At 45.9% G+C, this 24,016-nt stretch overlaps 1 protein-coding gene across 2 annotated transcripts in view; it reads left to right on the top strand.

Annotated features, from left to right (window-relative positions):
* Nucleotides 1-24,016, top strand: part of IQCA1 (IQ motif containing with AAA domain 1) — a 127,193-nt gene that overhangs the window by 43,014 nt on the left and 60,163 nt on the right. For both annotated transcript variants that reach the window (XM_054723463.1, XM_008138430.3), the window contains one exon: nucleotides 16,075-16,159. In XM_054723463.1, coding sequence (XP_054579438.1) covers nucleotides 16,075-16,159 — 85 coding nt within the window. The remainder of the gene's footprint in view (nucleotides 1-16,074; nucleotides 16,160-24,016) is intronic.

The raw sequence follows: 24,016 nt of genomic DNA on the forward strand, positions 1-24,016 counted from the left end.
TGTAGGAGTGCATGTCTCCTGTACATGTGGGAGGCTGTCTCCCATACATGTGGGAGGCTACGTGGGTCTCTGCTAGACTACGGTTCACTCCTGAGGACACTGGCGTCCATTACTGTTCACTCCTGAGGACACTGACAAAAAATTCTCTTTTGATGCCGCGGGTCTCTCCACGGCTCGTACACGAGGGATTGTGCCGGGTGCCTCCCACGGTTGTCCTTATGGGACTCCAAGGCTTAGAAAGGTTGAATAAGGTTTTTTGGGGCTCAAGGCTCATGAGAGACGCGGCTCAATTCTAAAAGCCACGATGCCCCCAAAGCACATTCGTTCTGAGCGCTCCAGCCGCAGAAGCCCTGTCCGTGGACCCCGACTCTGCCGCCACCGGGCGGAGTGCGCTTTGTCATTTTGTGGGAAGAATGGCAGTGGCCAGGCCACGGGGCTCATTAGCTACAACCTATAAACCCGGGGCTCCCCTTGTTTCTGACCCCTTCTCTTTCTCCTGCTTCCAAGCACCTCCACACGGAGCTGGGGTCGGTTCTGCGCTGATTGAAGGAAGGGAGAGGGGCATGCTGGGATTTGAGCAGCTGCTTGCCCAATTATTTTATAGACGACAAAGTGGGCTTAGGGAAGTCAGGGAACTTGGCTAAAAACTTGGGTAGTTACCGGCAGAATAAAGTCCCTTGGGTGAGGGAAGACTTCCTGAATCATGGGCTTTGTGTGAAACTGGAATTGGGTCTCGAGGGCGGCTCCGAGCTGTTCCTCTGAGGACTTGTAAGACATCAGAAGAAACCACCAGAATGTTGACAATGGATGCCTTTGGGTAGGGGGACCATTGCTTTGTTCGTTTCTCCCTTTACATTCCAAGTTCTCCACGTGGAGTGTGAGTGACTTTCAGGATGAAAATAGAAGCCGCAGAGGAGGGTGGGAGAGGGCTGGGCGCACAGGGAGGTGTGTGAGGGGCTCATTATTTCCCATTCCTCCTGCATATGTTTTCAGTAAATCTCAGAGGCATCTGGTCCTTCGGTGGAGATGTGAACAGGCGCAGGGTACTCAGATGAGAAGGCGAAGAACATTTTTCTGCCAGTCGCTTTGGTGGAAAACGAATGGGGGCCCTAAGGAAAGGAGGGATGGGAACTGAAGGTCCCGGCATTCCCACCGAGACCTCGGGACGGGTGCATCCCCATGACATCGCCTATCTGGATGTCAGTTATCGCCGTAAATCAGATGAAGAACGCGCAGCAGCTATACCGGCAGGTTCTTGTGGTTTCTCCAGGCGCCGGCTTGCTAGAGACACGCCCAGGGCTCGTGTGAAAATGCAGCGGACACACTCGCTTTCTGCGGCCCACGGTCTGTTCCAGGTGACACTGCTGGCCACTGCCATCCCTGCAGCGTGCCTCTCTTCTCCCCTCTGGATGGCAAGCCTTCGGGGGGCAGGGCTGTCATGCCTTCGCCCCGTCTTCCCTGACCCTGCACAGGGCCAGGGGCGTCAGCAGATGCAGAAGATCCTGACAATGCTGTCCTGAATGTTGAGCCAGACTGTGGTGCTTGTACACTGGGGCGCAAATCAGAATCAGCCGAAAGCTTGTTCAACACCGAGTTCTGGGCCCAGCCCCGGAGTTCGTTGTCCACGGGCCTCGGGTGGGACCTGAGAGGCGGCATTTTTAAACTCGCCTCCCACGCCCTTTATTAGTTTGCCCTTCTGTGTGTGTGATAAGAGCACTTTACATGGAATCTATCCTTTCAGCTAATCTGTTCACTCGCACTACACTGTTACTGACTATGGGCTCCATGCTGGGTAGCGGGTCTCCAGGGCTCCCTCATCTGTCGGACTGACACTTGTACCCTTTGACTGGCACTTCCTCTTTCCCCTCCCCTGCTCGCCCCTGTCAACAACCATTCTCCTCTCTGCTCCTATGAGTCTGAGTATTTTAGGTTCTTCATGTAAGTGAACCATACAGTGTTTGTCCTGTGCCTGGCTTAGTTCACTTAATGTCCTCCAGGTTTATCCATGTGGGAGCAAATTGCAACATTTTCTCCTTTTTTTAAAAAAAAAATATTTTTTAAATTGATTTCAGGGAGAAAGGGATAGAAACATCAATGATGAGAGAGAATCATTGAATGGCTGCCTCCTACACATCCCCTACTGGTGATTGAGCCTGCAACCTAGTCATGTGCCCTGACTGGGAATCGAACCATGACCTCTTGGTTCATAGGTTGATGATCAACCACTGAGCCACTCCAGCCGGGCAGATTTTCTCCTTTTCGATGGTTGAATAACAATTCATTGTATGTATATACCACGTTTTCCTTACCCATATATCCGCCAATGGATATTTAGGGTTTTTCCATCTCTTGGCTGCTGCAGTGAACATGGGGGTGTGTGTGAAAGAAAGAAAGAACCCACTCTTTTTTGTTTCTCCTTTCCCCACACACTACTGTCACACTCACACATCAAGCAATTCCCGTGACACCGCCCTATAAAAGCCAACAAGTTGAGGGCTCAGTCCCACAAAACTGCCCCCCAACTTCAGATGCCAGACACCAATTCCCGGATGTCACCCATGCTACTGATTGATTGGCTATAAATCAGGGTTTCTACAAAAATCCCCTTGGGTTTGATAATTTGCTAAATGGCTCACAGAACTCAGGGAGCCATACTCACTGGTTTACTATAAAAGGAAGTAATAAAGGAGGAAGATGAACAGCTGGATGGAAGAGATGTGTAGGGCGAGGCATGTGAGAAGGGGCGGAGCTTCCATGCCCTGTCCTACATCTCCACCCTCCCAGCACCTGGACAACAAACTCACCAACCCAAAAGCTCTCTAAACCCGCACTTTTGGGATTTTATGGAGGTTTCCTCATGTAATAATGATAGATCCCTAACTCAATTTCCATCCCCTCTCGCCTCTCTGGAGAGTAAAGGGTGAGGTTGAAATGTCCTAGCTTCTAATCACTGCTCGGTCTTCCTGGTGACCAGTCCCCACCAAACATTGCCTCATTAGAGCAAAAGACACTTTGGACACCCGGAAATGCCAGGGGATTTAGGAGCCCTGTGTCAGGAACCAGGGTCAGAGTCCAAATATTCGCTCCTTGTGTTCTTATCACTTAGGAAATGACCAGGGTTCCAGGAGCTCTGTGCCAGGAACCGGAGGAGAGACTATTATATGGTTTTTCTGTTATTTTACAGTCTGCATTCAACTCTTCAAGATCTGATTTTATTTCCTGTAGGTAGGTACCCAGAAGTAGGGCTGCTGGGTCATATAGTAGTTCTGTGATTAATTTTTTGAGGGGCCTCCATGCTGTTTTCCATAGTGGCTGCACCAATGCACATTCCCACCAATAGTACACATGATCTCTTCTCCATACCCTCACCAACACCGATCTTCCGTCTCTCCGATGGTGGCCATCCTAACAGTGTGAGGTGACATCTCACTGTGGCTTTGATTTGCATTTCCCTGATGATCAGTGAGGCTGAATACCTTTTCTTGTACCTGTTGTCCAATTGTATGTCTTCTTTGGACAAATGTCTGTTCAGGTTGCTTTGCCCATTTTTAAAAAGCATGTTGTTACTTCGTTTTTGCTATCAAGTTGTGGGAGTTCCTTATATATTTTGGATGCTAACCCTTTATTGTATGTAATGGCTTGCAAATATTTTCTCCCACACTGTAGATTGCCTTTTTATTTTGCTGTTTCCTTTGCTACTGAGAAGCTTTTGAGTTTGATGAAGTCCCACTGGTCCACGTTTGCTTTTGTCGCTTGTGTTATTTGGAGTAGAGTTTGAGTTTCTAATGAGCTTCGGGGAGATGCTGATGACCCTGGTCCTGGGACTGTACTTTGAGTGGCCTTGGGCTGAAGGTACTGCCACCCTATACACACCTTCCAGGGAGCAGGCAAGTGTAGGGAGTCCCCCCCTGAGGAGGGCAGAACACCACGGAAAAGATTAAAGCCATGCTCTCCTAGGATGTGAGAGCCCAAATCGGCCAACTCTGCTGAAGTCACTGGAACTGGGAGAGTCAGGTGACCTTGGAGCCGTCACCTCCAAGGTACTGAATACGTCTTGACAGAGGGCACTCTTCTTGGTATGTTGGATGCTCTTAATCCCTGTGTCACATGGTGACCTATGTCAACATGCTGCTTCAGACAGAAATTGTGCCTTTGTGTTTCATAACTGTGTGTTTGTCACTTGACTGAATGAGGATCTTCAGAATTACCGTTATCTGTAAGTCACTCTGTTGCTGTTTATAAAAGACTAGAGGCCAATGCTTGAATTAATGCACGGGTGGGGTCTAGCCGGCCTGCCCTGATCAGGGCCAATGGGGCCGGGCCGGCCAGGGGGAGGAGCCCCGGGCAGTTGGCGGGCTGGCCCTGCCCCTGGTCGAACTCCGGTCGAACTCCGGGTCATGGGGACCATTTGCATACTACCCTTTTATTATATAGGATTGTTTATTTTTTTAAGTAGCTCATGAGACATGAGTTTAAAACATACATATCTGAACATTTTGCTAGTGTGCCCTTTTCCTCCTCTTTCCTAAGCTTCCTGGATTCTTGAGTTAGAGAGGGGAATGACTGCTCCCTTAAACTGGGAAGGTTGGTGGGTGAGCAATGCCTGGGGTTTCGAACTGAGTCTGTGCAGAGAGATGAATGGCAGCCTATTTAATGGGAAAACCTTTCCGTTCCTTCCTAAAGGGATGCTCTTGCCTGGGTGTTAATTTTTCTCTACACATAGGTATTTAAGACAGAGGTGAAATTACAGCGGCTGTCTCATTTTCTCAACAGAAGGGTAACCCAAATCGCAAAAGTGAACTGTGTAATCAGTAATATATTGTCCGTTCTAATAAGATAAGAGTGGGCGGGGGTTGGGCAGGGAGGTTCCTGTAGGATTCGAGCCGGCGCAAAGATAACACCTTCAGATCCAGAAGGAGGCTTCTGTCGTGAGTGATAACTGCTTGTGATGCCCGCTAATACGTAGAAACATCAAGGAATAAATCAGATTGTGCAATGGGCCACTAAGAAACTGCCATGCTCTGCACACTCCTTCTTCCTCCTCTCCTTTGAGGGATGGAGGACCGTGGTAACCAAGTCCATGTGCAGCCAATTGCCTTTATTGAGTGTCAGTGAATTTATAGGCAGCGAGTGACACTTCTGGGGGCTTCTGTGCAGTGGCACAAGCTGCTCTCTTTAGAACGCAGGAGGAATTTATGAGCCTGCTGACATGAATAGAGGTGACGGGATGGCTTGGGGGGTACCGGCCGGAAACCCCTCCATCCATATATTTTTCATACTTGATGAAACACAGATAAATCTCTGTCCTGCGTGTCTGAAACCGTAGTTCCCGCCGAAGCTCAGTGTCGGGCCCCAGGGGGGAAATGTATCACATTAGTGGTGCTGCTTTCTAAATCACCGCCAACTCTGGAGCCGGTCATTCTCACGTTTGTGCAAAAATTTTTGACAATATGCATAAATTTTTAATAGGCCCCCACTTTACCAAATGTTCTCCACCTCGGATTTGCTCCCTGCAAGTTCCAGGGCACGGGTGTTTTTCTCCTCAGGCTGCCTCAGTAAAAGAACAGACAGGCAGATGGCTGTGTTGAATGCATTTTTATAAGAAAGTAACATGAATCATTGAGTGGATTCTGTGAGAAATTAACATCCCTCTTCCCCCACCAGCCTCTGTCACATGCAAATCCTCGAGTTTCCAGAGCTGAAGGGAGCTTTGGAAATTGGCTAATAGGCACACAATACTTACTGTCTAATAACTGAGTGAATCAGCCTTGTTGCACTGCACCACGTGGCGGAGAGGGAAGCCGGCCAGGTTCCCACTGCAGCGGAGCCGTTGGCTCAAATCACGTCGCTAATTAGTGGCAGGAGCCCCAGGTTTCTTCATTTCCAGGAAAATACTATTTTCATTACACGTCTAGCCTCCCTAGTGCTTCTATCTCACATTTAAAGCCTTATTTTAGGGTTTTATTGCTGGAACCCAGTGGTATATGTTTTCCATGGCCATGAGCTTGTCCGTGCCCTGGAGTCCCGGGTAAAGTGCTGGGCGGTGTAGCCGAGCCTGCAGGTTCTTGAGCTGCTCAGAGCTTGGCTCTGCTTGGACACGGCTCTCAGACTTGCTCAGGTCTTGCCTCCTCATCTGCTTTCCTTCTCTGTCCCCAGGGTAATCTCATTGAGGCCCAAGGCCTTCAATTCCATCATACTGTTGACTCCCCAAGGCAAATCTCCCGTCCAGATCACTCTCTTAAATTCTAGATGTGGAGACCCAGCTGTCCAGTTAGTGTCCCCACTAAGGTGTACAGGGACAGCACAGCCTCCATGTGTCCAGAACTATGCTGGCATCTCACCCTCCAATGGCTCCACACACAGCCTTTCCCTCCCCAGAGTACGTGAACCCACCCTCCCAATCTCAGCCCAACACCCAGTCCTTCAGAAAATAGCATTGGCTCTACTTTCAAAATGTGCCCAAACCCACCCACTTTGCAGACCCCCGTCTTCACTGACAGCTGGGTCAGATTCAGCCTTGCCCACCCTGGCCTGGACCCCAGTATCCTCCTAACTCATCGCCCTGCTCCGACCCTATTCTCAAAATCTGTTTCAGTGTGATGGCCGAATATTCACCATCTATTGCTGAGTAACAATATGACCACCAAGTTAGTGGCTTCACACAACGCCCACTGATGACCGCACAGTTCCCGTGGGCACCACTGAGCTGGGTCCTCTGCTCAGGGTCCCTCCCACCAGCTGTACCAGGTGTCGCCTGGGGCTGGGGTCTCCTCTGCTTCCATACCCACGCAGCTCATAGCAGTGTTCAGACTAGGGCCTCAGCTCCCTGCTGGCTGTTGGCCGGAGGGCACCCCAGCCCCTTACCAGGTGGGCTCTCACTATAGCAGCTGGCTTCATCAATGCCAGCAGGAGGGTGGGGGAGCAGGTGGAAGTTACCACCGTATAGAACACACTCAGGGAAGGGCAGCCCTTTGTCCTGCTGTGTTCTCCTTCACTCCAGCATGGAGAGTCCGGGCTCTCTGTCCTGTGGCCACAGACAGCTGGGCTCCCAGATGCTCCGATCAGCTCAGGGACATCTCCCAGCTCAGGGCAGGAACTGGGACCCCGCCCCAGATGCCCCATCCATGGGAACCCCGGCTCTGGGGAGACCGGCCTCCATGGCTCTGCTCCCGGGACTGTCCCTCTCAGGGAGCTGGGAGAAGCGAGGCTGGAGACTGCTTGCTCTCTGGCTCCGTTGTCATGTACTCCATCAGACAGTGCTTGGAGACTGCCAGTGGAACAAAATCAGACCTCAAGTAACTATTCCCAGAAACATAAATAGCTCAATGGTAGGAAAATGCAATATTTTATACATCAATAAAATCAGTATGACCGTTTTGGTTCATGCAGAAAAACCATTTGATAAAATCAAATACCCACTTCTTATTTAAAAAACTTAAAACCAGAAAGACAAGGGTTGATTCTTAGCATAATAAACTACAACAGTACCCACCACATAGTAGACACTCACTAAATGTATTTCAAATGAGAAAATGGATGAATGAACGAGGCATTTATTTTTTAAAACAAAAGAGAGCTGCATACTTAATGAGTAAATACTAGATTCCTTCCCATGAAAGAAAAGAACAATATGAATGGGCTTTGCCCCTAGTAACAGTTAGTGCCATAATATAAATTATTGTTAAAATGTTGACATGTTAGCAAATAAGAGGAATAAATATTTTTAAGTGTTCAAAAATGTTTTTTAAATCAATGATAGAATTGCTATGCAAGAGAAACATATGAACCCGTACAGAGCCTATAAATGTTAACAGGAAGAAGTGACGAACCTCTTCAATAACTGGCAGGCCCTGCCGTGTTTCTGGTTAAAGGGGAAGATGACACGTCTGCTCTGGGTGATTTATAGAGAGAACACAGTTTCAATTAAAATCCCAACAGGATTAGTTATTGAACTTGAAAACATACTTATTAAAGTCATTGGGATTAAAAGAAAATAAGGAAGGACAAATGGCACTGTATTTTCAAGTATATTATAAAGAAAAATGAGGCGAGTGCATGATACTAATGTACAGGCAGTGCCATTTAGTTTTGAAACCTGTTCAGCAGTGTCTAACATTTTCTAGATAATAAAGTCCGTATTCAGTGTTCATATTCAAATGTTTCTAAATACTTTTTAGGGAATAGATGTAATGGATAACTTAAAGTCTATCTTTGGAAATTATACTTTTTATTAAAAATTAAATATTGTTCCAAAAGGCGGAATTCTTGCTTTAAAAAGATGTGATCCCCTGAGCTGTGCTGGCACTTGCCTGTGGGTGACTAAATGCAGACTGAGCTCAGGATACTGATACATCCACAGTCTTACCAGGCACCATACCGAGTTCTCAAACCTTGTGTTCCTGGGTGGCTTTCAGGGCCTTGCTTCTCCTTTCCTGTCTCGTTCTGTAGATTCAGGTGAAGCCAGAGCCTTCACACGCACCCTCAGGTTACCTCCCTGCAGCCACGTGGCAGGGCCCAGGTTCTACACCGCTGGTCCCAGCGGCAGGCTCCGGCGCCCAGTGAAGAGCCTGCATTGGCCTCGCCTGATGCAGGGCATGAAGGCAGATAGAAGCCGGGTGGGGGGATGACATGCCAGCACACGCTGCAGGCTACCTTTGTAAGTCAGCAAAACGATGGAAGTTCAGAGATAATCAAATGGCTTGGGAATTAAGATTCAAAGAATAATCGAGGGAAAGCCATGATTGAAATCGTGTATAGGCACAGAGGCAGCAGCATAGTTAACGGTAATTCTGCAGAGGATTTTGTGCATCTATGAAAGCACTTTCCAAGCTGCAAAGAGACACAGCAGCCACCATCTAAACGCAGCTGACCATCCCCCTCTGCTGCACCCCGAGTGGGCCTGCCGCAGCGAGACCTTGGGCTGTGGTGTAAGAGGAACCTAGTCTATTTGGTCAAAAACTTATTTTATGCAGATAGTGAGGGAAGACCTCTCTGATGCGATGGCATTTGAGCAAGTGAAGGACACACTGGCTGCAGCATTTTACCTCTGAGACTGAGCCTCTCTCTGAGGAGGGAGTGCCCAGGGGTCCAGGTGGATGGAGGAGCAGCGGGAGCCAGGTGAGCAGAGAGGAAGTGGGGGGTGAGCCGGGCGCAGGGGAATACCATGTGGAGGTCTTGGTAAGGGGGGAGCCATACAATGCAACCCGGGACGCCTTTAGGAACAGAGGGGGTGCTGTTATGAATGGCGCATAAACTGGGCCGTGGGTTAACAACTACATGGCATTGGTTTCATTCTGAATTGGTGAGAAATGGAGTGATGTGACTCACGTGTAAAAGGACCCCTCTGGCCGGATGTGGAGGGAGACGGAAGGCGGGCAGCTCGGAGACTGCTAACCACACAGGCACAAGCCCGAGGCAGTGGAGGAGGGCAGGCTGTGAGAAGGGGGTGGGTTCTGGATGGATTTGGAAGCTGGAGCCACAGGGCTGCTGACGTTGAACACAGGAAAGTATGAGAGAAAGAGAGGACTCGGGTGATTCCGGTTCTGCCGTCGGAGCACCCGGAAAAGGGGTCTCCACTTTCTGAAATGGGGACAGTGGGGGAAGAGGAGGTTTGTGTGAAAGTGGGAATAGGCCTGAGCTGGGACATGGCAGTTTGAGGTCCTTCGTGCCCTTCTGGAGGCACATGTTGGGCAGGCGGCTGGGTGTCCACGTCTGCAGTTCAGAGGAGAGGCGGATGCAGGGTTCTCCTTAGGGAAAGGTGAAGGTTGCATTTAAAGCCATGAACCCAGAGAGCATAAAGGGGAGCAGAGAGGAGAACAACCGGGGGCCGAGTCCTGGCCCCCGGCACCTGCAGGGGGGAGATGAAGTTCCAAGGAGAAGGCCCCATGGTGGCCATGGGAACAGGAGAACAGAGGGGCCCGATCAGCAAATGGGTTCAGGGGGAGGGAAGCCCAGGACTCGGTGCTGCTCACAGGTTCCGCAGTGTGGACTTCAATCTGAGGCAGAGGAGCAGGTGCCTGAGAGACGGGGTGCTGAGAGGCAGAGGAGGTGGGGGGAGGGGCGCCGAGCCCAGAGGTCCCGGAAAGAGAAGCTCTCACAGAAGAGGACTCGGCCATCCGTATGACCTTCCTCAGTATGACCGCCCCTGAGCTAATTGCCTTAGCTGTGACCTTGTCTTCAAATAACTCACATTCTGAGGTCCTGGAGGCTGCGACTTCTAATTTGAATTTGGGGGCAGATTTCTGCCCTAACAGCTTGTGAGAACTGCTTCCATGGAGATGAATGTGAGGAACTCTTGAAGAGCTGAGGGTGAATGAGAGCAGAGAGGTACATGAGGAGCTGCAGGAGAGGGAAAAGCTCACGGGAGGGAGTTTTCTAGAGGAGAGAGACCTGAGCATCTTAGATGCAGGGCAGCATCCCTCTAGGAGGGGCTGCTGAGGAGAGAGAGGCCCTGAGGAGTGAGGGAGAAAGCAGAGCCACGTGAGAGTGAGGGAGAAGGCCCGAGTCATGGGGGCAGGGCCCCTCCACCAGTGAAAATGGGAGAGCTGGTCAGGCCTGGGACAGCCCAGGTGTCCCTGTAAGATGGCAGCTTGCCTCCCCCTGGATTATATCCAGGCATCTGGTGGCAGAGCCTGGGATGTGGGGAGGGGTGGGGGGGTCCCTTCAGACAGAGAGCCCATCCTTCTACAGTTTCTGTTGCTGGGAGAAGTCCACGTTCACACAATGTGTCAGCCCTGGCACACTGCAGGTGGTCTGGGCAGGGGCTGGGACGGGCACCTCGGCGTCCGTCACTGCGGGTGGCGAAGGTGCACCTGTCAGTGTCCCTGTGGAAGAGAAAGGACAGCCTCTGCCCCTTAGTGACCTTGGGACTCGGGGGAGCAAACACTAGTGCAGGAATGACATGCCTGGGGTGGAGGGGGGCAGATGGATGGGAGTCCACCAGAAACCCGGCACTGTCTCTACTTTGGATTTTTCCTGACAAAACATAATTTGAAGTCCTCAGTTACTTTCCTGAAAGTCCCCCCATGGGCTGTCACCTGCAGGGATGCTGTCAGCCCCCAGCAGCCAGTGCGAGAAACACCGTGGGAGCCAAAATAACGTTTCCATTCGCTCACGTCTGAGTGTACGCGTCTCTCCCCGGAGGTTTCACACCTTCTCAGTGCGCTGCGCCCCGAGCACTGAAACACTCGTCAGCTGCAGCTGCCTTATGATGAGGAGCAGTGATGGATCAATTGTGTCTTAGTCCTGAGCACCCAGACTGCCGAGGGGGAAGGCAGCGCCCCCATCCTAACCAGAGCCCCCATCTCAGCCAGACCACACACTGAAAACGTGGGGTGACACCCAGCAGCCAAGAAAATGCAAAAACTGTTTTAGCATCCTCTAAGTGACCACGTCACTGGGTCAGAGTCCCAGCCAGGGTGCCCTCAGCATGTCACCAAGCAGGGTGCCGCTGCTGTGGGAGCGGAGGTCCCCTTGCCACAGACTGGAGGGACAGACTGGAGTGGCATGAGCACAAGAAAGCATGTGTGTGTGTGTGTGTGTGTGTGTGCGCGTGTGCGTGTGTGTGTGTGTGTGTGTGTGTGTGTTCCCGTGTGCCTGAGAACAAGATGAAGAGCTATCAGTTTATACTGTTATTTTCTCGATATGAATTTTAAAATTTATCTTTTAAATGTGTGCCCTGCAACAGTTTTTACATTCTTTCAAGATAAGACTAATTCCATTTCAGATTATTAATTGTTTAAACTATTGTAACTAAGAAGAACCAGATGTCTTTACTTACCTATTAAAGTAAATATGTTTAGCCCTGACCGGTTTGGCTCAGTGGATAGAACATCGGCCTGAGGACTGAAGGGGCCCGGGTTTGATTCCGGTCAAGGGCATGTACCTTGGTTGCGGGCACATCCCCAGTGGGGGGTGTACAGGAGGCGGCTGATTGATGTTTCTCTCTCATCGATGTTTCTAACTCTATCCCTCTCCCTTCTCTCTGTAAAAAATCAATAAAATATATTTTAAAAAATAATAATAAAGTAAATATGTTTAATACTACTTTTGAAAAAAGTACTATGAAAAATGTATGTTATTAAGTCTCACTGTGACAATTGGTGTGGGACAAAGTTGAGAATTCTACTGTGAAAAATGGAACATGTAAATTCTATTAGTTTTTAGTTTATATAAACTGCTACGTCTGCTATGAGTCCGCACAACCGTTTGAGCTTTAAATGTGGAAATAAAATCATACAGTGGAGTTGCTTGTAAAATCGGTATCAAAGGAATCAGGGGACTGGGTATGAAGAGAGAGAACGCTCTAATTTGTAGGTTCAGTGCATTCAGAGTTTTTATCCAAGAACTGGCTGGGCCAAGTGATTTACAGATCGAGACAAAACATGGTCAGGCAAGTTAAGGAGGTTTGAGCTATGAATCTTGTGGATAAGTAGCATCTGCGGTCAAACATATGCATCAGCCACACATGTGGTGTGGAATGTGAGCTGCATGGGGGCAAGGTCAGCATCTTTTAATGTTCAATCATTGTCTCCCTCGTTGCAACTAGAATCGAGTTTGGTACTAACCAGGTATTTATTGATTGTCTTCACAAATAAATGGATTTATGGAAAAAATGGGTGGGTGGATTAATGGGTGGAGGATGAATGGATGGGTGGGTGGATGGATGGATGGATGGATGGATGGATGGATGGATGGATGGATGGATAAATGGATGGATAAATGAATGGATGGGTAGGAAAGTGGATGGATGGATGGATGCATGGATGGATGGATGGATGGATGGATGCATGGATGCTTGGATGCTTGGATGGTGGATGAGTGTGAAGACACCAAAGTAGCTGTGATGATGGTAGTTCAATAGACAGAATGTCACACACACTGTGTGATCACCCACCATCCTCAGTGTTAGTGCATTTGTCCAGAGACTGCCCCCCCACACCCACACACACACACTACATTGTGTTCAGTTCCTTTCAAAGCAGTGCAGAGGAACTGAGTCACATTCCCACAAAATGAGCCCAATAGGAAAGATTCAAGAGACCTGAGCCGTGTCAACCAGACAATGACATAACTGTCTTAAAATGTTTGACTAGCAATTATGTGGAAGAGAAAGAATCAAGTTCTGTGTGTCCCCAGAAGGTCAAACAAGGAGTCAGGTTGCAGTTGGCCCAGTGTCAGAAAGGACTTCATAACAGCTGAGGTCTGGAAATGGAGGGGCTGCCTGTGGGGGAGGGAGCCGACCGCCATGGGGGCATCTGAGCGGTGGCTCAGGGAGATGTTCTGGAGCGGCGGTTCTCAAAGTGTGTGACTTCTGAGCTCTCCAAGAACTTTTCGGGATCTCAAAGTCAAACTCTTTCCATATGATTCATTTGCAGTGGTTCCTGACATTCGCACCAAAACACAGTGGTGGGGGGAGCAGCAGAGAGCAAGGCAGAGACCCCCAATTGTTGTCACCCTGGTCCTCCTCCTTACCCACCGGCCTTGGAAACTGTTTCATTTGGAAACAGTACCTGGGTTGCAGGTTCATTTCCCAGCCCCAGTGGGGGCGCGTGCAACCAATCAATGTGTCTTTCTAACGACCCCTGAGGGCGCAGTAGGAGATAACTACATTATTAAGACTTGACCCTTGAATACACAGCTTTTTAATATTCTGTGAGACAGAGTCAGGAGTGCCCAGAAATGCCTTCCGCTGCACACCAAGTGTGACCACCGTCACAAGCTGAACTAGCCCCTTTTAACAGACGTCACTTTTATTTAAAAAACAACTGATGAACTCTGGTGATTCAGAGTTGGATTTGGGGCAGAAATTTTCTCAAAAATGAACCAAATGAGCCTAAAGGAAAACAACCAAGGGTATTTGTTGCCAACAGTCAAATTTGAGCTCTCTAGAGAAAATTGAAAAATTCGGAACCCTGTGGTATCTCCATGAGTTCGAGAGCTTCCAATTACTTAGTGTTTTTGTTAGAAGGTTGTTAACGAATGTGATTTTGATGTGAGGAAACGTACCGACATTGGGAAGATCCGCATAATGCAGTGCACCCAATGACCAATACCTGGTGTTACAAAATCGTGCATGGGCAAAAGACATATCCAGCACTGAAGATGGGCGGATGGAGTTTCACATGATGGAGAAAGCAAGTTCACTGGTGTGGTTTCAGATTCCACATCACAGCCAGCCTTTAGGAAGCTACCACTTGTTGAGTCGTGTAGAATCAAAGCAGAGTATTCTGTTACCTAAAAGGCTATTAAAATCGTCCTCTCTTGCTCTGGCCAGTGGTGCTCAGTGGTTAGAGTGTTGGCCCAAGCACTGAAGGGTCTTGGGTTCAATTCCAGTCAAGGGAACGTACCTGGGTTGCAGGTTCATTTCCCAGCCCCACTGGGGGCGCGTGCAACCAATCAATGTGTCTCTCTCACATCAATATTTTCTCTCCCTCCCTTCCACTCTATCTAAAAATCAATGGGAAAAAATATCCTCAGGTGAGAATTAACACACAAGAAATTGCTCTCTCTTCTCCAATTGTTCATATACATGAGACCAGTTTCTCTTACTAAGCTTCAACCAAACCCACGTATGGCAACAGAGTCAACATAGGAGCATCCAGCTAACTTCCATTAAGCCCAACCTTAAAGTGACTTCAAAGATACAAATCAGTAACATTCTTCTCACTAAACTTTTTTATTGGGGAAATATGTTATTCATTAAAAAGGACATTTATGTTAACATATAACAGGTTTATTATTATAATTTTTAAATTAATTAAAAATACATGTGTGCATGCATATGAGCCTAACCAGTCGTCACGGACAACAGGGGGGTGGGGGCATGCATGGGGAGGGGTTTGGGATGGGAATGGGGGGATGAGGACAAAAATGTGATACCTTAATCAATAAATAAATTTAAAAAAATAAATAAAATAACCACAGTACAAATGTATCTAAAAATTAAAAATAATTAAATAAATAAAATATTAAATCTAAAAAAAATACATATTTTAGAAATGTCTCGATTTTACTATAAAATTCCATAAGTATCAATAGCAATAACACATTTTCAGAAAGCTCTTTGGGATACTGAAAAGCTGTCTGAGTGTAAAAGGGCCCTGGCTAGTATCTCTCAGTGGTTAGAGCATTGGCCTGTGCACAGAAGGGGTGCAGGTTTGATTCCCAATCAAGGGCATGTACCCGGGTTGCGGGTTTGCTCCCACCTCTGATCCGATCACATGCAGGAGGCAACCGATCGATGAGTCTCACGTTGATTTTTCTCTCTCTTTACCCCTCTCCCTCCCTCCCACTCTCTCTGAAAAGCAATGGAAAAAATATCCTCTGGTGAGGATTAAGAATGTAAAGGGTTCCTAGGACCAAAAGTCTGAGAACCACTGCTGTAGAGTCATTTAAAACATGGTTGTCTCCTTGGACCCTTGGGTTCTACATTGATGGAACTAACTTGGTTCTATATGCTGAGTAAACATAACATTTGTGTCAGAGTCAGTTCCTTTAGAAATATTAACTGCACATTCCTTCTGAAATTCCACCACATTAAATTACAGAGCCTGCTTTTCAAAATGTAGGAAATTATATGGTTACAGCAAAAGTAAATTACTACTTGGCACCCATAAAATATAGACCCTTAGACTTACTAAAACCTAAAGCATGCGTGTGTATTTCATGCACTATTACTACATTTGTAACTGTAACACCTCCATCCTTCTGTTTAGTTTCAAACTCCTGTGTTTATCCTAAACTTTAAACAGGAAGAAATGATTTGTGCTTCTGTCTTGATTCTTAACTCAAGCACAGAGTATCTCAATAATTTAAAGGAGAAAAAAAGAAAACGAAGCGTCCCGTCTGCCTGAGAGAGAGTAACAGCTCCTGCAGGAGGGAAGCCGCTCCTGTGGGTGGGTCCCAGACCCTCCTGCTCCTGCGAAACCTCAGGTCTGGCCCAGGACGGTCAGGGTGGCCCCATCCAAATAACTAGCACTTATTTAAATGAGCATCAGCAGAGCCAGCTAAGGGGGAATATAACAGAGAGGACTGCGATCCTTTCTATTAAATTTGCCTTTTCTTCCTCCTCAGGAACGTAACTGGCACCTTCCCTGAATACCCTAAAGCAGAAGAAGGAGGTTCCGCTATCATTTTTTCAAACAAGACCCCACAACAGGTACAAATATGCTTGAGAAATAAAATGTAAATGTACCGTGATTGTATTTCCTTAAAGTTTGGAGTTGATAGGTTTGTCATTATTAGGTCTTGGTTATTTTTTTTACTATTTTTTTTTTTAATTTATTTCAGAGAGGAAGGGAAAGGGGGAGAGAGAAAAACATCAATGATGAAAGAGAATCATGGATCAACTGCCTCCTGTATGCCCCCTACTGGAAATTGAGCCTGAAACCTCGGAATGTGCATGACCAAGAATTGAACCATGACCTCCTGGTTCATGGGCTGATGCTCACCCACTGGGCCACATCAGCTGGGCAGATCTTGGTTATTTTTCAACTTTGTTGCTCATCAGTTGTCACAATAATACTTAATGACATACATTTTTCATAGTACTTTTTGCAAAAGTAATCCTATCTAATAAAGAGGAAATATGCTAATTGACCCTCACACCATCGCAAAGATGGCGGTGCCCACAGCCAATAAGGAGGGAATATGCTAATTGACTACCCCACCCTCAAATATGGCAGCACCCACAGCCAATAAGGAAGGAATATGCTAATTGACTGCCATGCCCTCAAAGATGGTGGCTCCCACAGCCACAAGATGGTGGCGCTCAGTCCCCTCAGCCCCGCCGGGGTGGCAGGCGTGTGGCAAGGCCAGGCCTGCCCCCAGGTGGGCCCAGCCGCTCCGTGTGCCTGCCTCCAGAGTCCCCCAGTCCCCTCAGCCCCCCAGCAGCCCAGGGCCAGCCTGAGGCTCAGGTAACCAGGGCCGGCCGAGACTTGCACTGGTGGCAGTGGCAGCAGCAGAGGTGTGATGGAGCGTCATCTTCCCCTGATCACCAGCTTGCCTCCTGCCCCTGAGGGCTCCTGGACTGTGAGAGGGGGCAGGCTGGGCTGAGGGTCCCCCCCCCCCTCCAGTGCATGAATTTTCATGCACCGGGCCTCTAGTATTAAATATATTTAATAGAAAAGTGAAGATATTTAGTTCATACCCAGTCTCCTGATTCTTTTCATGCCCCCTTTACAAGCAACTTCACTGCAAAGATGAAACATGTAAATTACTAGGTCTGCTATGAGTTCATCAATGCATGTACTTTCAAATTTACTTCAGAATGAATTTATCTTTCTCCCCTCTGGCCTTTGAACGTGATGCAACAACATGTGGTGCTCAAATTAGTAAATTCTGAGCGGCTTGATTTCTGGAGCCCTTTATGGTCATGTCCCTGTTCACCTCAGTCTCGTCTCCTGCTCCCTCATCACCACAGTCACTACCATACCCACTCACCTTCCTCCTCACCCTCAGGCTGCTGCACCTGAAATGTCCTTGTACATGTCAGGCCCCACCCTCCACGGTGCCTGTCCACCCACCTTCCTCTGCTCAGGTCCTTCTCACCCATCAAGTTTCCACTGTTTGCTACATCGACGTTCTTCCAGAGAAATGCTATTTGGTCATCTCCCTGGCATCTGATTAAACTGACATGGAAAGCTAGTTTTAGAAATGTCTTAATAAACTAGAGATAGGGAAAATGTTCTTACTCTCAGAGCACCATAGAAACCAAGAAAAGACTTGCATGATTCTCATCAGTGAAGCTTTAGAGGCATTGCCCTCAAAAGTGAAACTCAGGGGGAAAATGGTTGCTGTAAGAAGTATTAGTTAATATTTTCCTGTAAGTTCTTACTACCTAATGTAATAAGATAAGAAAAAGAAAAAGAGTTATAACTATTTTAGAGTGATAATTTTATCATTGTTTTTAGATTATCTGACCATCTTCCTAGAAAACACAATAAACTTAAAAATTGTATTGACATATTATACAAAATGATATTTATAAAAATTACACTAAAGAAATTGAAAGAAGACTTGAACCTATAGACTGGTGGATTATTTCCCTGGAAAGACTCAATAAAGTACAAGTACACGTTATCCTTCCATTGTTCTATACAGTCAATGCAATTCCAATCAAATCAAAACAATTTTACTGACAAAATTATTCTCCAGTTTACATGAAAGAATAAACACGTGGAAAGTTTTTGCAAAGGGGCTATAACCACACGGAACATGCCCCACTTGATATAAATCAAATTATAAAGTAATTAAAATATCACAGTAATGGGAAAAGAATAGACTGATAACATGTGTTGATAAATATCTCTCATATATAAAGAATTCTTAGAAACTAATAAGAAAAATGTGAGCACCTCAGTAGAAAAGACGACAAAGAATACAACCAGAAATTTAATAGAAGAAATTTTACAAGTCACTAACAAAGAAATTTAAATATGAAAATGTTACTGTATCTTTTTTCACATATAGGATTGGTAAAAATTTGAAATCATGATAATAACTAGAGTTTCTAAGCATGTGGGGGGGAAAAAAACACTCCCATACATTGCTGCTGGATACATAAATGAGCATAACATTTTTAAAGGTAAATGGACTAAGTAAATATCAAAAATTTTAATCTATATATCCTTTGACCCATAAATACTATTGAAGGAATTGATACTAAGGAAATAATAAGACAAGCTTCCATGGATCAACAAATGTTTTCCATAAAGGGACAAAAGTAGTAAATATCTGAGTCTGTGGAACCTACATTCTCTACCACAACTACTCAACTTTGCCATTATAGTATGAAAGCAAAAACAGACAGTATGTGAATGGGTGAACATGGCTGTGCTCCAATAAAACTTTATTTATAAACATGTGCATCAGGCCAGATTTGGCCCAGGCACTGTAATTCACTGATCCCTGCCACAGGCATTGAAAAAGCTGTTCATGTTTGCCTTGTTTATAGCATTGACAAAGCAGGAAACAGGCTACTGGTCTTTAGTAGGGACTGTGCAGCTGTGGAGGGCTCCGGCCATCTTGGCTGTCCCCTCTGCGCCCCTGTGGGAACTCTCAGAATCAAGCACACAGGTCTCCCCCACTTCCCTGTCAAAGCCAACACAGCTTCCAGTGCCTTCCCTCCACCTCCCGAGGACTCCCATATTTCTCCTCTGAACTCCGAGGACACTTAATACCCACCCCCTTGTTTGGCAGGTCACCAAGCCCTACCTGAGTGACTGTGGTTTAGACTGGTGTTATTTCACTCGTTATGTTTAGGTCTTGTCCCTCCAGCTAAATCATCAGGCACAAGTCCTGTCTTGAAAGTCCATGGCAAGCAGCCAAACACATTGCATATTAGTTTAGAAAGGTAACAATTATAGGATTAAGAATGTCGGTGGAATGTCTAAATTGTACAGGAGGAACATCTAAAAGTAGAGTTAACATCTAGTCAAACTAAAAACAAGAGGGAACTGAGAATGCCTGGTTAATAATTAAAATAACGCAAAGGGGCCACAGAGCAGACGATTGAGGAGTCGGGCTGGCGTGGTGAAGTCACAGTTCCCCTCATGCTAGGTCTGCATCCTGAGGCCAGCTAGTCCCCCTGCATCTCTGTTTTCTCATCTGCACATGGACACCCAGGCAGTGCCTACCACCTGGGTCTGATGCACTGACTAGAGGGGATGATACTTGTACTGAAAACAGAACTGGGCATGCGGAAAGCTTTCGGGAAGCTTTAGCCGATGTTACAAATGTTAGTTGTAGTAGGATGAAGAGGTAGACCAAGCCTAATCATTCTAATGATGCATGTAGTCAAGTTTATAATTGTAAAAAATAAAAATAGTACAAATACTTTTTAATGAAAAGAGCATAATCACATTGATACTAAGCCCCCAAAAGATTGAGTACAAATCGAACCACAGATCAGTCTTCCTTATGAGTATCAGTGCAAAAATTTCAACTGAAATATTCGCAAACTAAAACCCAGCAGCACTTTAAATAAGCAACACACCGCAATCAAGCAAGCACGGTTATTCCAGAATGCAAGAATAGCTCAATCTCAGGATGTATATGAATACACTGTGTCATATAAAGAGAGCCAAACATGGAAACCATAAGCTCATCACGGTGGATGCTGAAAGGTCATTTGGCAAATTCAACATCCATTCCTGATATCCTATATAATAAAGATGTAATATGCAAATGGTCATTACGCCATGAAGTGTAACGACCAACCAAGTCACAGATCAGCAGGAGGGTGGGGCAGCAAGCTATAAGCAGGTGGCAGAGAGCTACAGGAGGGTGCAGGGCAGCAAGCTATGAGGGGGGGTGGGGGTAGGGGGCGGTGGGAGTTACAGGAGGACAGAGCAGCAGGTGGAGAGCTACTGGAGGGCAGCAGTGAGCTACTGGCGAGCTACTGGTGCACGGATTCATGCACAGGGCTACTAGTTAAAAAATAAAAACAATGGGAATATACAGATACTTCTTTAACATGACAAAATATTTCCATCTTAGTTCAAAAGCCTATGTCATGCTTAGTGAAATTCACTAGAAACATTTTCACTAATGTCAGGAAAAATACAAGGGTGGCCTTTGTCATCATTCTCCCATCTGACCTATTGATTACTGTCAGACAAAAAAAAAAAAAAAAAACGAACATAGAGATGTAGAGATTGGAATGGAAGAGGCAAAATGATCACCCTTTGAACATATGTTCTATACTTACAAAAGCACAGAGAATAAACTGAAAAACTAACATATATGAGAAATCAGATGAGGGAGTTATAAACTTTATGTACAGAAAGGAGTAGCTTTTGTGGGTACAAACAGCAGCTAGATAGGAAATATAATAAAAGGACCCATTTACAACAGCAACAACACAAACATAAAATACCCAGGAGTAAACTTAAATATGTGTATATGTGAAGAAGAATTTAAAATATTCTGAGGGATGCAAACAAAAAGATGGGAAAGCCCTAGCTGGTTTGGCACAGTGGATAGAGCATAGGCCTTAGAACTGAAGGGTCCCAGGTTCGATTCCGGTCAAAGGCACATGCTCAGGTTGCGGACTCGATCCCCAGTAGGGGGCGTGCAGGAGGCAGCTGATCAATGATTCTCTCATCATTGATGTTTTCTCTCTCTTTCTCCCTCTTCCTTCCTCTCTGAAATCAATAAAAATATATTAGAAAAATAATTTAAAAAAAAAAAAAAGGATGGGAAAGCATACCGTGTCCTTAGGTAGAAATACTCAACATCATAAATACTTCAGCTCTCCCCAGCATCATCTATAAATGTCATTGACCCAATAAAAATGCCAAGAGCATTATGTTGGAGCATGGGTGGGAGGGGGCACAGGGAGGGTGACCAACCCAATTCTAAACTTCAGGTAGAAAGTAAATAACCAAGAACAACCAGTAAAATTCAGAAAATAAAGTGTAACAGGGAGTAATGAGCCCTGCTGGGTATGAAAGCATGTCATTAGAGAGGACCATTGTTATAAGCAAATGACTAGAAAGACACATCAGAGGAAAAGAATGGAAACTCAAGAAATATACCCAAGTACATATGGAAAGAGAGTTATATAATAAATGTGGCACCTCACCTTTCTTGTATAAGAAAAAAAGACTATCCTATATAATAAAAAGCTAATATGCAAATTGTCCCCTCTACCAGATTTTGACCAGGAGTTCAACCAGGGGGTGGGGCCGGCCGGCCAACCTCCCAAGTCCCCTCCCCCCGGCTGGCCCAGCCCTATCGGCCCCAATCCGGGGCAGGCCAGCCTGACCCCACCCATGCACAAATTTGTGCACCAGACCTCTAGTTTAATATATGGTATTAGAATAACCAGGTTGTCATCTGAAAAAGAAGAAATTTAAATCATTATCTCTTTATCCCAGAATGGTTTCAAATGGATCAAAGATTTAAATGTCAAACAAAACAAAAACACAAAGGACTTGAAGAAGCCAAGGAAGAAATATGTCATAACCTCATGGTGAGAAAGACCTTTCTACTGCTGTTGCACAACCCCAGGGTTATAGAAGAAAAAATGATAAATTCAACTACACACAAAAAATAGTTTTAACCTGCATGGCAGAACCAACCCCAAGTCAAGTCAAATGGCAGAGGACTCACTGGGAGGATTATTTGTAATAAGTATCATAGAGAGAGATCATTTTTCTAATATATAAAGAGCTCCCATGGCTCTATAAGAACATCAATAACCCAACATAAAAAACAGCTAAGAGATATGAACAGACAGTTCTCAGAACAGAAAACCTAAATGGATTTGAAACGTAATAATAAAAGGTGTTCAGCATATGAAAAGATGATCACCCTCACTCATATAAGAGAAATGCAAATTAAAGCTACACTGCAGACAAAATTGATCAATTGAACCTCATCAAAATTCAAAACTTTTGCACTTCAAAAGACATTAAGAAAATGCAAAGACAAGAGCAGACTGGGAGAAGATATTTGAAAACATACACCTGATAAAGGACTTGTATCCAGAATATACAAAGAACTCTTACACATCTCAATGATGAGAAGATAAATAAGGCAATGGAAAACTTGGCAAAAGACTTGAATAGACAATTCACTGCTAATAAACACATAAAAAGATGCTCAACATCACTAGTCATTAGGAAAATGTAATTCAAACCACAAAGAGATACCATTTCATACCCACTAGGATGGCCATTATCAAAAAGATTCTTGCCTCCTGGAATAATTGCCACTGTCAGCAAATGATGAGGATGTGGAGAAAAGGGAGCCCTCATACATTACTGGTGGGGATGTAAAATGTTGCAGTCACTTTGGAAAACCAGTTTGTCACTTTCTTAATAGTTAAGCATAAATTTACCAAATGACCCAGCAGTTCCACACTTAGGACTCTATCCAAAAGAAATGAAAACATATGTGTACACAAAAAAAAAAATTATACATGAACTAGAGGCCCGGTGCACGAATTTGTGCATGGGTGAGGTCCCTCGGCCTGGCCAGCAATCAAGGCCTATCGGGGGTTCAGCCGGCCGGGGGAGGGGCCACGGGAGGTTGGCCAGCTGGCTCCCCGCATCAGAGATGATGGGGGGGCTGGTTGGCCGGGTGAGGGGTCACAGGAGGTTAGCTGGCCTCGGGAGGTGGGCTGTGGGAGCGCACTGACCACCATGGGACAGCTCTTGCATTGAGTATCTGCCCCCTGGTGGTCAGTGCACGTCATAGTGACTGGTCAACCTGTTGTTCCAGTCATTTGGTCGTAACAGTCACTTAGGCTTTTACATATATAGATATTCATAGCAGCATTACTCACAATAGCCAAAAATTTGAAACAACTTAAATGTCCATCACCTGGTAAATGGAGAGGTGAAATGTGGTCAATCCATGCAATAGAGTATTACTCAGACATAAATAAAGGAACAAACATCTGGCATACACTACAACATGGGTGACCTCAAAGACATGCTAAGTGAAGGAAGCCAGACACTGAAGACTACATGTTCTATGATTTCATTTATATGAAATGTCCAGAAACATTAAATCTTTAGAGGCAGAAACTAGACTAGTCCTGGCCCGGGAAGGAGGCGAGGGGAGAGAAAAGGGATTAGCAATGAATGGACACCAGGGAATGTTATTGGGATCTTGGAAACATTCTAAAATTGATTTATGGAGATGGTTGCACAGCAAATATATGCTTATAATACATGTATGTGTGTGTACATATGTGTGCACTTTGGAGGATTTTGCTATAGTTGAAAAGCATGAGCAAAATAAATTCAGTGTTGGTTTAAAAGATGGACCACCACAATCACATACCATTTTTCATGGATATGATTGGCAAACAATGTTAGTGTGCTTTCTGTACATGGGTGTGTGCACACACACATGCTTGCATGTATCTATTTGCAATGGCTCTGGAAACATTTCTAAGGTATGAGTTGGCTTTCGAAAGTGGATCTTGTTGGCTGGCTCACAGCACGGGAGGAAATGTTTCACTACCTGCTCTTTTGTTATTTTTGAATTCTGAGCCATGCAA

The sequence above is a fragment of the Eptesicus fuscus genome, chromosome 11 (genome assembly GCF_027574615.1).
Source record: "Eptesicus fuscus isolate TK198812 chromosome 11, DD_ASM_mEF_20220401, whole genome shotgun sequence".
Taxonomy (NCBI): Eukaryota; Metazoa; Chordata; class Mammalia; order Chiroptera; family Vespertilionidae; genus Eptesicus; species Eptesicus fuscus.